Genomic DNA, 15,316 nt, shown 5'->3' on the forward strand with positions numbered 1-15,316 from the left:
TAGTTATGCTGTTTCTTTCTTTATAACTTCATCATGTTTTGACCGTGACGGATTAGCAGTACATTACCAAATGTTGATGAAACACCATAAATGTATTCCTAGATAAAGGGCCAAAAAGCACAATGCTTGCTCCCTCTCAAAACAATCATGACTTTTCAGCTCACTGTGGGTAGTTTTGAGAACTCTTGCATCACCCTCCTCTATTGGTGGTCGAAGGAGGGAGTTCCCCCTAAGGAAAAGGGATACATCCTGAGATTGTTGCCCTCTACCTTCTGTTACATCTGGTTTTCATCAGGAGCTGTTGGGCCAGGCTATGCACAGGGTTTCCTCAAATGATTTGGTACCTCTTGCCATTTTTCCTTGACCTACTTCCCAGACATTTCCCATTACACAGCTTTTATTTGACCAGGGAAGATTTGCTGGGCACTTATAATGTTCACCTCCTACTTCCCGATTTCCCCTCAGAATGGATTTGAACCAGCAACTCTCCAAAATCTGACTTCTCTATCATGTTTAAGCCCCATTTAAAAAATGGCACCATGCAAGCTCACAACACATAGCTCACAAAACAAGTAAAGTAAGTAAATTTGAAGTCTGACATTGTTGCATTGTACAACATCAAATCCAATAGGCTTTCTTGGATAGTTTTAGCAGACCTTGTATTGTACTGTATCTCCCTGTGCTTGTCCATGCAAACTGTGAAGTAGGCCTACCCAATCAATCAAAAAACATCATAAACTGTGACACATCTAAACTTATTTTAAATCGGGCGGCCGATCACGCCATTTTCAAATGATCGGAATCGGATCAGGAGCAAAAAACGTGGTCGGGACATCCCTAGTATCAATATTATATGATATCCATATCATGATATTAGATTGGATATTGTACTATCGTGATATGGCATAAGTGTTCTAAAAATAATAGTCCTATCTGATCGGGAAAAATCGGTATCGGCAGATATTCAAAATCAAATGATCGGAATTGGATCAGGAGCAAAAAGAAAAACACAATCGGGACATCCCTAAGTAAATTAAATCTATGATTATGCTGCTGAAAACCGTTATTTTAAGATATACTTTAACTACTGTGTGGTGTGGTGTGGATGCTTGGAGCTCAAAACCACCGTTTCAAAATTCAGATGTCTTATCTCTTCCTCTTCTGGGAGGCTTTAAAGATATACGGCTTTGAAATTGTAGTGCCTTATGACAAATCTGCGATGAACCCGCAGAGGGTCTTTCATGAAATGGGTGACGCAGTCTCCACCATTGAGAACCTCGGAAATGAGCAATCGAGGGTGACTGTGCTGCTGCTGCGCTGTAATTGCATCCACATGATTTGGGGCCCGTGCGCTTAAGCTGCCTGCATGGCTCATAGCTTCACTGTTCCAACTGTCAGGCCTTAAGCCAGAGATGCACTCGACAGCTATGGGGCTGAACTTTCTGAACTGATCTCCATGGGGATGCTTATCTCCCCTTTATAGGATTGCATAATTATCAACAGTCTTTGAGATTTTATTTTCAGACATAGGCCTGCTGTATAGAAGCAACTGTGCAGTTTTAACGAACTTGTGTGGTACACAACATATGGCATGTTAGAAACATGTTAAGGGCCACCCCCTCCCTCCCTCCCTCCCTCCCAAAACTAGGCTACCAATGAAACCAGCCTTCTTTTTCAAAACATACAAGTCTTGGCATGAATGCATTTAGCAGAGGGGGTATAAACAACAAAGCTCTTAGACAAAAATGCCCTTCTAAATGTGTTGATTCTTAATTTCAACATGTCTAACTTAGGCTACTTTCCCCTAAGATTTCCAATGCCTTTTAACCGATCTGGTTACTCTAAACCTGTTATCTTTTCCTTAGACTGTCCTGTCCTCTAGTGGAGAAGATAAAGAACTCCCAGAGTAAAACATATGTGGGCCAAATTTAGTTTTCATTTTAAATCGTAAAGGTGGTTTAGTGATTAATGTATTTTGTTACAATTAGTGTTAAATAGATTTCCGATAGTGATCATTGCTAGTATGCGTGTTTGTAACAAGGGTATCCCCATCTCGCCACCTATTAAATAAACAGAGCGTACATTTTCAGGTCGAGTTTGCATTTTTCATCAGAGAGTCAAATCACATAAAACGGATTTTACAGGTGTAAAGCTGTGGGTGAAATTATTTTCCTTGTGTGCGCTCTATCATTTTGTAGTATTCTATGAGAAGAGAGGTAGAGTCAGAGAAAAGGGAATAGAAAAATTGTACAAATATAAAGTTGGGTAATATAGTATAGGCTATAGTAGCTGGGCATAGTGGTGGCCATGTTGTGGTTCCACAAAGATTTTATTTTATTTCAAGGCTAGAATAAAGCCACACAGGCTTTTCTTTTTCACAGAATCAAATGATTCACCAGGACCCTGGCCTGGATGGCTTGATTATAGGCTTAAAATTGATATATTCATGGAATCTCTATGGGGAAAATGCATTGCCTTTATTTGTGGAACCAAAAAAATGGCCTCCACTCAGTCCACTGCTATTCCCTCTATACAGACGGAGAGCAGGTATACACATTATATTATAGAAGAGTAGCGTCATGCAGTATGCAGGTTTGTTCTTTTTTTCTTACAAAAAAAAAGGAAAACTAAAAGTATAGCAGCAGTACAGCATTTCTTAAGGTGCTGTATACCTTCTGTATGTTTATTCACACTACTACTGTAGTTTTACTTTCAGAGTTTAACACTTAAGCTGTTACCCCTCTTAAACCCAAATCCCCCGCCAGCTGGGGCAGCGGCTGTCCACCTTATGAACAGCTCTCAGCGGGTAAATGGGGCTGGTCAAGGTCTCAGGTTCCAACTCCGATATTTTAGATTTTCCCTCCTGGACCACCCTGGGGTTTATGTCCATACTGGGTATAGAGCCAGCCTGTAGGCTCTGTTTGGATCTGTAGTATTAGATCACTTCCTGTGTGATTCACAGATGTGTTTCCATCCTGAGATCTTTGTATAAGCTGCTGCTGAACCGCAGGCCCACGGGCCATGGAGGGTTTGGTTGGTTTCTGAAGCATGGCTGTGCATAAACATATTTTTCATTTTGGGCTTGTAATTTGCGACTGCAGGTCACATTTACTATGAAAACTTAAATTTTTTGTCCGTCGGTCAGTCAGTGTATCACTCAAAATCCCCATACATGGCTTGGGGAAAGCCCCCATATATGGTGCCCAGGTCTCGTGACATCACGTAACATCATCAGTGATGTAGATCCCTGATGTCATAGTAAATGCGACCTGCTGTCACAATTAACCTCAAACCCTTAGATCTCCATATATGGATATATGTCAGAACCTGTTCTGACATTCCATTATGTTGATCCTTCCCCATCCATCCTTCCTCTTCAATGTCTCCCTTTTGACTGATACCTGTCCTTTCAAACTCTAGACGGGCCTGCCCCAAAGTTATTAGAGCAGGCGCACCCCGGCAGCCGGTGAAAACTAGAGTTCTCAACAGGCCCGAGAATTAAGGACCGGCCCTACCTGGGCCCTCATCAAACCCTGTACACTCAAGATACTGCCACACGTGCACGCGACCGCCAACACTGCAGGCTTGGCACATACAGATAGGCTATTTCTGTTCTCTGGCATACTAAAGTCCACCACTGTGCAGCTGGCTTATGTATCTCTTTTCCATTAGCTGTGGAGATATCTAATACACCATGAATCAATCAATAAGTTCTTGTAATGGTCTGATAAGTATCAATTTTGCCATTTGTTCTACCATTGTCACTTGGGATCCTGTGTCCTTTTAACACTTTAGTGCAAACTCCTCCAATACATTGCATTCTCTCCCTCAAACACAAACAAATGAGACATTACTACATTCAATTCGTTTTTTGTTTCTTGAAATGTATTAAACATAGCTGAGTGACACTTGGCAAATGTAGTAGAAATAAATATATTATGAGTGTATAGGGATGTTGCTGGCAGCTGGCATCAGCAGCCAGACTGATGGGGCAGATCATTTTCAGCCCGCCATCAGATTACTTTATGGCAGTAATAACGTTGGAACATTAGATTTAGTCAGAAAAGGTTGAAAATGTAGTGGCCAATGATTGACATTGCCAACCATTTTACTTTCCACTGTAGACAGCAAGACAACATAATATAACGCAGGTATCAAAAAGGAAAAGGCTGTGGAAAACAGATCCCGGTCTCCTTCATACGATGAAGATACTATACTGTCTAAAAAGCTTTTAACCCATTCTGACGGGAACCCATTTTGCTTTAGCTATTGAAAAATAGCAGATCTACAAGCTCATAGCGCGCCACCAAGTGGCGCGCTACGAGCTTGTAGGTCTGCTATTTTTGAAAAATCGAAGAGCGACTGACATTTTTAGAATCTGATCTCAGGTCAGAATGGGTTCATCAGACCAGTGTGTATCCAGTGGAAATCTCGTATGAATCTGATCTCAGGTCAGAATGGGTTAAGATGCTCCGTGTGCTCCAGATTCTTGCTGCTGCTGTGGACCCTATCCGAGAGGCACAGGATCTCATCCTTACATTTGAGTTTACATAAAGCTGGTACTTTTACTGATCCAACCATGATACAATTTCTAATTCTGACTTGCATTGTCGAGCTGAGAAACCACAGGTTTACTTGGGTTACAGCAAGATCTGAAACATATTGCACAGTTATCAGTCATCTAAAGTGGACCAAAAGTGCATATCAAAGCAGTACAGTATCATATAATATGAAAATGGTGCTAGATATAACCTGATAACACCGCTCTAGTATCTTATAACCATACTTAAATAACGCTTATGCTGTGTAATTATGTGTCTGCATGTACTTCTCCTTATCATGAATACAGTTTGTATCACATCTGTCTGTTCCTGTCTGCTCTTGCCTAATTCCAGTTCTGAATCATCCATGACTCAAATAACTTCTTGCCTGAAGATACGTTTTTGGGTTGCCATTGCATAGCTAGCTTATTATGGCAAAACGTTTTCACAGCTGAGGACCTAAAATGCTGTGGACACTCCATTTCAACGGCTGTCTCCGGCTCTCCGCCATATAACAAGAAACTTGCTGTCTCACATTACTGTAAATGGAGTGAGCCTTCTACTCCCAAAATAGGGCACAAAACACTTCCATAAATAATACTATTTGATATGCTATCTTCTCTTTTCTACCATCTGTTTTGGTCTATACTGGCTGATCAAGCAACTCAGCTGAGAAGATCGAGTGCAACAAAACAGACCACAGCTGTGACTTGTTCCTAACTCTCCATAAAGAGGCCTCTCTCCCCTTCAGTTGGTGAGCTGGCTGGTGTCACACGTGTTACTCATCAGTTCACCTTTTCCCTAGCGGAATCTGAAGCTGGAAGTAACTGGAATCCTCGGGACTACAGGAGCCATGCAGCCAGCCTGCCATGCCACTGCCTCTACCAGGCCATATGGCCAGACCTCACTGGTCAGCCCATGCTGACCACCACACCACTGAGCAATTATTTTTCACCAGTCTGCACATCTCTGTGTCTTACTGTCTTGTGGCAATTCCCAATAGCCTTGTCACTTGTTCTGTTGTTACTCTCTTCAGAAAGGGGTGTAAACTCAAGCAGTGTCCAGTTTTTGGTCCAACTATTTACCTCTTATTTGTCTTATTTTATAGTTTCATTAAAAGGTACACGTACACACACACACACACACACACACACACACACACACACACACACACACACACACACACACACACACACACACACACACACACACACACACACACACACGTTGCTGCTCATATAACTACAGTATATTGAGTAAGTGACAAATAAATCCCTCTCGAAGTTTCTTAACAACCAGTTTATTGTCATGTTTTACTTTTTCTGCTGGGTTAATAGCAGAACATTGTTAAAGGACATAACCTGCACACCGAGCTATGTTTTAGACACATTTATTTAAACAAATTACCTGATGAAACTCCTCCATGGATCGGAACGTTGTCTAATTTGATTAAATAAAGATGTCTAAACCATAGCTATGCGTGCGTGTTCAATCATTAAAATGTCCAAATAATAAACATTTCATAGTCATTTCATCTACAATAATTTAATACATTAATGATATCGACAGCACCTGAATGTCCCCCACCGGATTAAAGGTCTAAAAAAGAAAATAAAAAAGTACTTGTAGGCCTAATCAACTGCCATACAATTACTTTAGTGCCAGTGAAAAGAAACGTAGCCTGCATCTCCCTGCCCACAGTCATAGTTTAGGTAAAATAAATTGAATAAATAGTTTCACAATACAATTATGCAGAATTGACCAGCATTCTGTGTCTGACAAATGACATTTTACGCATTTAGCTCACACTCTGATCCAGAGAGAAATTTGAGTAAGTGTATCCTGTATAAGCTAGGGCTCAGCAATCCATTTGTAACTCTGATGGCATGTACAATTGTACAATTGTCACTGTATAGTACAGAAACTATAAACTAGATTAACTAATTTTGGACCCCGTATGGAACCCTCTCAAGGACCCATGGGATTGGTGCTCCGGACCTCACTTTGAGAAGTAGGGCACTAGGTCACTGCTTTCCACAAATAATAACATGTAAATGTCCAGCACAATAAGAAAACCATGTTTCCAGCCCATGAGTGGGACCACATCATCAGCAGTTGAGCATGGAGTTGGTTCTCAGGATGCGCATGACTTTCCTCGATGTGTAGCTGTACTCAAAACGTACGTGTTCACGGAAGAAATACAGGTATCCTGTAAGTGGATAAAGAACAGAGAGGGGTAATCACTACAAGATATACCTGCTAGTGAAAGGCTACTATACCTGCTGTTGAAATGACTGCTTTGAATAATTATGCTTTTGTATGTCCCTATAGTTTAAGGCATGTTGTCTTCACTTTCTTTACACAATGATAAAACAAAGAAGCCATAGGTGATAGCAATATAACAATGTAATATACAATGCAATGTGATGAGAAAACTAAAACTAAACAGAGGCATATTAAGGAAGGAAGGAAGGAAGGAAGAAAAGCAACATAGTGTATATATTTACCATAGTGATAAGCTGCTGCATCAACCTCCTCTCCCATTCCAGGAAAATCTTTTTCAATTGACCGTGGATATCCTTCATCCATGGTGCCAATATTTTCATCATAACTGTGGAGTGTACATACACACTGTTTGTAATGCAACATGAGTGAAAATCTTATTTGGTTTTATGCTGCAGGACCACATCGGAAATCGGTGTTTCGTTACGCTTTAATGCGTTATCCTGGGTTTAAGTTATATTGTGATTTAACTTGTATATCTTTTACACAAGAAGCCTTATGGTCTGTGCATTAACTGACTGAGCAGCCACTGTTGAGTTTAAATCTACTATAACATTTATGAAAGAACTGCCTGCAGTCCTAATGCAAGCCAGCTGCAGTTTACTATTGGCTGTAAAGACTCTTCATGGTAACACATTAAATGTGTGTGTGCGTAATATGTGTATTTCTGACAATTACAGACTCTGTACAAAACATTGGACATGCCTTTTTTTTCAAGAAATATAGATTGACCACATTAGGGTTAAAGTTATGATCCCTCTTTGAGTCAAGAAGGACAACTAACTTAAATGTGGGCGATATGTTAAAGAGGGGCGGGACATGTATTTCCAGTAGGTGTGCACGGCCAGTGTTTGCATTGCAACAACAATCATTGTTTGCCATCACACCACATACCTCCAATATTGTTCCTCAGCAAAAAGCAAAGTCTTCCCTGTGTCTTGTATGTGGACGGCGGCATCAATCTCCCTCACAGTCTTGGGAAGGCCTAGTCTGTGGATGTATTTTGGATAGCCGTCCACCAGGTTGTAGCCATTCAGGGCCCACATTCGTATTCCTGTTGAAACACAACGCAGTGTACAGTACACAATTAATATCTTATTGAATTAGCATTTACATTTTGACATTTAGCTTTTTTGTGGTTCTCAATGTGGAGTCCGAGGACTCTCAGGGTTCCTTGTGGGGGGAGGGGTGCCTTACAGCTCTGTAACTATGAGAGAGTGTTGCATTTGTTCTGAAAGTCTATTGTAATTTTTTTAACCCATTTAGGCCTGACATCGAAATAAGAAAAACATTGGCTCTGAAAGAATATATATTCAAAGATTTGTGCCACATTTTCACGATAATTTTCAAAAATAGCTAAAGTATAACATAATGCTTCGTTAAAACACCAAAAGGGGTTCCCGCCTTGAAACATTTTTTTAATTAAAAATGAAAGGTAAAATAAAGTGATATTCATCACGACGCATAAAGACAAAGACCCAAAATGGGTCGCGAGTTGCGACCCTGCAGAGAAATACTGGACTGAACTCTTTGCACTGTCATGTGTGTGAGGAGTGAGGACCAATTATGCCCCTTGTTGCCAGTATGCAAAACGTTTTTACAACCCACCACTAAAGATGAAGACCAGATCCTTCTCTGGGTTCTCATAGGCGGCATCCACTTTATTGGGGAGAGAGGGCCAGGTGGACTTGATCAGAGTCATCTCAGGCTCCGGCATCTGTTGGTGAATTCGCCAGTAGAATCTGCCACACAGTATGGAGAAAACAGCTCATACAATGACCATGCAAAAGCATTTGCAACAGTTAATTGAAATTTAAAATATTATAACAAATAATACAATTTAATATTTTTTTTTGAAATAAAATAATTGATTTTGAGAAAGAAACGATTTGTATTTTGTTCTCCTTTTCTCCCCCAAAGAAGGTAGATCGGCATACAAATCTCATAACAAATAGCGATTGAAACAATCGCCTATTTTTGCTCTTTTTTGTACGATAGAGAAATAAATAAATATGGACAACATGGTTAATGTAGCTTAATGTGTACTAAGGAAATCAATGGGGTAAAATAAAACATTTGTAAATGTGAACTAAACTGCCACCCTGTGAATTTTGTTTCACATAATATTAGTGGGAGAGTAATCAGCTGTGTACCGTACCTGTCTTTAAAGATGATGGTTTCACCTCGGAGCTCAGTGACAGCATCAAAACTCAACATGGGGTCACATTTGTCGGGGGCATCCGGTTTGGGCTTCACTTTCCTCTGGTCTGGGTTTGGTCCTGTGAATGGAAATGAGATGTTTGAATGGAATGGAAATGAGATGTTTTAGTCCAACGCTTTAATTTCAAGGACCTCTCAGAGTTACAGACCTATCCATTTGGAACTCCTTCGAGTAACCCTGAGGGTCCCTGGAACCCACTTTGAAAACCAAAACCAGGCATTATATCGCCCCTCCTATGTCGTGTTTGTCCTAACACAAACATTGAATGCCATTAACAATGTAAATATGCAAAATAATTTTGTCTGGAGCAGGGAAGTGTATAACTAGTAAATAGTATAAATTATTTTATTTACCCACCATAAAGAGCTTGGATGCCTTCAATGTCATCCTCAGCCAGAGGATACCCTTTGGCATAAGAATAGACTGGGTACATGAGAGCACCTGGGTCATCAGAATGAGACATGCCAAGGGCATGACCAAACTCATGGGTCGCCACCAGAAATAGGTTGTATGCTTTTGGGAGGAAGGAAAGAAAGAAAGAAGTTAAAATAGAGTTACTTCCGCCATTTCAAACATCCAGTCTTGTTTCTAGTTAACTAACTGAAGGGGGGAAAGGGCACTATATGTATAGTTACTATATTAAGACCTTTTTAACTATATTACGCTTGGGAACTTTCTGATGTAACCAATGTCTGGTCACAATGTAACCAATATTTTGTCACAAATGTTTTCAAAAATAAGTGTTATGGCATGAAACATGTAGGCTACATTGAAACATTTGCTATCAAATATATTATTTATACCCAATTTAGGGTCTACAATTAGGCTTTTGGATGTAATTATGACAGTGAATCTTGGGTGCACAGACACACGTACCTTCCGAGTCTTTGGACCAGTGTTCGTCGTCATCAAAGTGGGTGTCACCACCAATATCCTTGCCAGGAGGATAGGCATGAGCCAGGAGTCCATCAGGTCCATCGAAAGGGTTGTAGTCTCCATGTTCTAGAATAATACAGGAGGCATGACCAAGAAGAGAGAACAGATCTTCACAGCTGGTACTTACAATATGTTAAGCTTCATTTATAATTTGCTGTACGGCATAATCTGTTATTTCCAGAGATTGACACCGTCATATGATATGGAATTTAGGCCTGTCAAAAAAAATCGATTCGAGTTAGAATCGCGATTCTAATGCTGTCCGATTCAGAATCGATTCTCATTTTAAAAAAATCAATTTTTCAAAAAATAAAATTTAATTAATTTTTCTTTTTTCACAAATGTACCTGTGCATGCAATGCATTATGGCCTGGGTTTCTGCATAGTGCATTTACTACCAGCTAAGCTAAGCCTGCCAATTGTATTTATTTTACACCTGTTTTAATACTAATGTATTGTTCTGGTATTGAGTGAGAAGAGATTTTGTAACTTTTGTACTGGTTCAAATTTGTGCAAGCTAAATACATGAGACATGTTCTTACTCTTGGATTTAACCTTTGTGTGTTTAAATCATTCAGTTGATAAAACCTTTACAATTATACAAGCTTTTTACTAAATGTACTCTGCTTTCATGCCAGAAGACTGGAGTAGATCATGCTAAAATTCTATTTAATTGTTTTTAATAAAATAAAATAAACTGCTTTAGAATCGAAAAAAATCTTTTTTGAATCGAGAATCGGAAAAAACGAAAAGATCGTTTTTGAATCGAATCGTCACCCCAAGAATCGGAATCGAATCGAATCGTGGGACACCTAAAGATTCGCAGCCCTAATGGAATTGTATACATTTGGCTTTATGCTACTCAACTGCACAGTTAGATGTTAATGTTCTCATGTCTGAATACATTTCAAGGTTGAATATGGAGAGAGCGTTTCTGCCCCGACAGCCACGTTATGGTATAGTATAGGCTACGGTATATATCAGAATCCTTTGACCTCACCTTTCGTTCCAAAGCTGATCATGATGTCAGCATTTCCCTCATTGAGCCTCTTGAAGGTCAGAGGGGTGACCTCAGACCACACGTTGAATGCGTTGCGGACGGCTCTGTTCACATCTGCCTTGTTTAGATCAGGTGTGTAGTTCACTATCCTGGAATGAATGTCACAGGATGGACGTAATGTCACTCACAACACTTGTATGCAGCATTTTCTATTAACTTGTATTGTTAGAAATTAATAACAAAAGTAAGTTTCTCTGTGTGTGTGTGTGTGTGTGTGTGTGTGTGTGTGTGTGTGTGTGTGTGGCTATTGCTGTAATTAAATAAGACACACTTTAACAGTAAATTGATTAATTGTACTGTATTTACTGTATAATGAACATGCACTGTATCCCGGTGTGTTATGAGACTCCCACCTGAAGGTGACATTGTTGTTTTGCCATTTGAGGTGTCTGGGGAAGTGGTTGTATTCCCCAATATCTGGGACCCCACATCTGGCCAACTTCATTACATCCAGAGTGTTGCTGTCCAAATTCCCTGTTACCTGCACAGACCATGAAGACAAATCAGAAAACAATATTGTTGCTTGAGTGTAAAGCACTGCCCTTTTACTTCAGTTACATCTACAGTAGTGTAGTGAGTAAAATTACACGTGGAAAAAACCCCACAAGTGCTTTTGAGAGAAAATCATCAAGTTCGTGTATGATCCAGAAGGCAACCTTTAAACTATTCATATTTATCAGAATAATGTTGTGCTAACAATTTGATTAATTAATCTGCCAACACTGCAAAGCTCCAGACCCTGATACTGGATAGGAGGGAGTGGAGGGCAGTGATCCACAAAGCCATCCCCTTTGAATCCATATCTAGATGGCTTCAGTTATGGGAGGTAAAAAGTAAAAACCTTAATGATTATTTTACCATTGAACTGTAATGTATTCAATTTTAAATCCGTTTGCCATTACTGCACAGGGTCAATGACATGAGCAGCTATGCTGCAACTAGGGCATTATTGCTGATCTAGAGTTGTAAGCCACAGATGACACAGGATACAGAACTTACAGAGGCAAGGAGATGAACCCAATTGACATCTGACAAACTACGTTCCCTGATGCATCTGAATAAGTAATTTTAAGCCAATTAAACGCACTCTGCTAAACTGTAAAACAACGATATATATAGATATAAAAAACTACTAAGTATGATCACTAGTCTTAATTGTACATCTGGTCACCTTCAATTTGAAGAAACTTTGCATTTCCTTGATCTTGGTTCGCATGGTGTCAGAAGACTTCTGAGTTCCTTGGAGGCCAGCAGGAAGGCCATAGAACCGTCTCAGGTATTTCTGTCAGTGGTGGGAAAAGTACACACTTTATTCTTAAGTAAAAGTATCAATACTGGATGTAGAAACACTATTAAGTCTGCAATCAAAATGTATTTGAGTAAAAGTACAAAAGTATTGGTATCACTTAAAGTACAAAAGTTCATTATGAAATATGAATGTCCCATTTCACAAGTTTTCAATTGTATAAAATGTATAAAGATCATTTGAACATACTTAGCAGATGTACAAGCTCACAATGCGACACATTGTGAGCTTGTATGTCAGCTATTTTCAAACGGCCTAAGTGTATAGGGCTGAAGTGGTTAATCTATGTTTTGTAATAATAATCTAAATCTAAGTAACTATTATCTAAAGTTTTCAAATAATTGTAGTGGAGTAAAAGTATAATATTAATGTTTGGGTTTAGTATACATGTATATATGTAGCAAGATTATTAATGAAACAGCAATTGGAAGGCTCTCACCTCAAAACAAATAAAAAGTAGGCTACAACAACAAACACCACATATACCAAAAGTCCAGCAAAGATAATTTATGTCAAAGTCAGCTGAATTCTACTCGATCTCAAGAATGTATTAAATGTATTAAAACAGTTATACGGTACATAATGTTACAGTACCTCAGCTAGGAACCAGTTTTCTCGCTCCTGAGCAGGCAAAGGCACAGCAGAGCAGTAAGCAGCGATGGACAGGCCGAGCAGCAAGCCTCTCATTTCCATGTTATCTCCGTCTTTGTAAAGACCAGCAATTGGGGTCGAACGTCTCCTCTCTGAGAGGTATTTATAGTGTTTTGTACACTCCAAGTGTCCTGGTGATTCATGTAAAAGCACCTAGCCACTTCCTCCATGTCCTTTTAAAAAAAGTGCTAAAGTGCTTGTTTCTTGTTTGTGTGGTGTGGGAGGACTGCTTTGAACCCACCTGAAAATGCAATCATATCACATTCCTTAAACAAATGGTCATGACTTCAGTTTTCTAAATAAACTCATACCTCATACACAGTAAAATCCTGTGTATTCCATCCATTTGTAATTCAGATTTAAATAAACAGACCATTTATTTTGTGCGTGCGTGCGTACGTATGTATGTATTCTGTCTGAATTCTTGTCAGCTATTCATAATTTTTTCCCCCCCATTCTGTCTCTTCTTATTTCAGGATGAGACGTGTGACTAAGATCTGCCAGCCATACTAAAAATATTTCAATGAAAATAATACAATTGGTGTGTTGCTTTATGATACACTGAATTGTGTTGTGACTGTGTATTTGGACAAACTATTTACATTGGAATAAAGCGTGCCTATTCAAATTTAAAAATATGTTGTTTTGTCACAATAACAAAATGTGCTCCACAGACCAAGTCTGCATGTGGGATCAATTTCCTGGTTGACCTTCTGAATGTGATTCAAAGGTTCTGGTAAGCTCAATGTATTGCATTACCAACCACAAACTGAATAAGCAAAAAGAAAGCATCAAAGACTATTCTTCACATAACGTTAGGGGGGGGACAATACAGTTTAAAGTATACTAAAACATAGGCCATACTAAAGCCAAACACAAGTTATATTTTTTAATTAATTTCATTAAAGTTAGGGCCTTCATCCTGAACCTCCCGCCCAACACTCCCTGCTGACAGGTGCCATCACCTCAGCCCGTAGGAGTGGCATGCAATGAGCAGTATGAAGTATCACCCTCCGCGACCCGATTCCCTCCCCGTACATGGGCCAATTGTGTTGGCATAGATGCTAGTCTCACGTTTCCAGACTATTGCCTCTCACAATTTCCAAATAGCATTCAGAGATTGTGGAATAGTTGTCTGGCTACGCGAGACTACATACAGTAGATGCTTGACAAAGCCGGATGTAGCGGTAGATTCGAACCCACAACATCTGTGGCGGGCAGAGACTTTACCACTGCACCACACGAGCGCCCAAAATATTTATTTTTAGGTAAGGGTACCTCACATTTCAGGTTGGTTTTTAAGGTATTTAGTAAAGTATAGCCAACCATTTAATTGTTAGCACTGTGATTTTCAGAGTTTATTTTAAATATGAAAAGTGATCGAACAAACTAAAAGGTAGGAGCGCACACCAGTAGTGGGGAGGTGCTGACCGCAGGAGATAAAACTTTTCTTTTTTTAATTTTTATCCCACGATTTTGTAACCCAGTTTTCTTTTTCACCCAGTGGCAATTATCTAATGTAATCCTGGGCGCTACACTTCCTCTGCCAACCTGGGGGGGCAGCGGACTGACCTCATGCCTCCTTCTATGCATGAGGAGTCCAAGCTGCTTCTTTTCACCTGACAGAGGGGAATTTCCTGAGCATTGCACAGTATTCACAATTTCATATACTGAAGAAATGGAAGGACACACAGACCACCTGTGAGTCACTGCTTGAGTCATTGCCTGGTGCCTCACTGCAAATGCAAAAACTTAAAAAATAATAAAAATAACTTGAACTTGAACTATACTGTTAATCTTGTGTACCGGTACAACAACCTCATTTATTCCACAATCTCCGTATGATGGAAGCATTTGAAAATTGCGAGAGGCAACAGTCTGGCAACAGACTACTATACTGTAAACATTCCTAGACTCTGCCATTTGGAAGAAGAGACCTGGAAAGAGCGTTTTTGAGGTCATCCTTCCAAGCAACCGCCACCTCGTCACATTGCCATCACAATGACAGTACAACTGTCTGGCTGGTCAACAGAGAGCTGCTTCTCTGAAACAACCACCTCCTTATAATGACAGAATGGCCAAAGCACCTAGACTTGGAGAAAACTTGCCATTGTTCACTAGTGGTTTCAAGAAGAAAATGCACAGTGCATTTGTGTGACAACATCAGGATAGTACAGTACTTGTGGCTAATAGATACCTGGTGTTAGTAAGGCATGTCAAGACATGCTACTGTCTGTCCTTTTGTGTGTGAGTGCGTGTTTGTGTGTGTGTGTATATGTGTGCGCGGCGCGCGTGTGATCTTAGACATCTAATTATTG

At 39.8% G+C, this 15,316-nt stretch overlaps 1 protein-coding gene across 1 annotated transcript; it reads right to left on the reverse strand.

Moving 5' to 3' along the window:
* Positions 1-5,831: 5,831 nt before the first annotated feature.
* Positions 5,832-13,055, reverse strand: mmp13b (matrix metallopeptidase 13b). The gene is made up of 11 exons (XM_080771674.1): positions 12,942-13,055; positions 12,213-12,323; positions 11,395-11,522; positions 10,982-11,130; positions 9,922-10,047; positions 9,403-9,558; positions 8,983-9,103; positions 8,433-8,566; positions 7,719-7,878; positions 7,049-7,152; positions 5,832-6,750 (listed from the first exon to the last, which is right to left on the reverse strand). Exons 1-11 carry the CDS (start codon positions 13,038-13,040, stop codon positions 6,650-6,652), a joined length of 1,389 nt encoding a protein of 462 aa, XP_080627800.1. The 5' UTR covers positions 13,041-13,055; the 3' UTR covers positions 5,832-6,649.
* Between the last annotated feature and the right edge of the window lie 2,261 nt (positions 13,056-15,316).

This window comes from Protomyctophum bolini (assembly GCF_963924005.1).
Source record: "Protomyctophum bolini genome assembly, chromosome: 9".
Lineage (NCBI taxonomy): Eukaryota > Metazoa > Chordata > Actinopteri > Myctophiformes > Myctophidae > Protomyctophum > Protomyctophum bolini.

Bases quoted from the DNA above. Each gene is read 5' to 3' on its own strand.
- mmp13b (XM_080771674.1), bottom strand. From the start codon at position 13,040: ATGGAAATGAGAGGCTTGCTGCTCGGCCTGTCCATCGCTGCTTACTGC. The intron at 12,324-12,941 runs GTACTGTAACAT...CACCACTGACAG, and splicing joins AAAACTGGTTCCTAGCTGAG to AAATACCTGAGACGGTTCTA. The intron at 11,131-11,394 runs GTGGGAGTCTCA...CATTCATTCCAG, and splicing joins AACAACAATGTCACCTTCAG to GATAGTGAACTACACACCTG.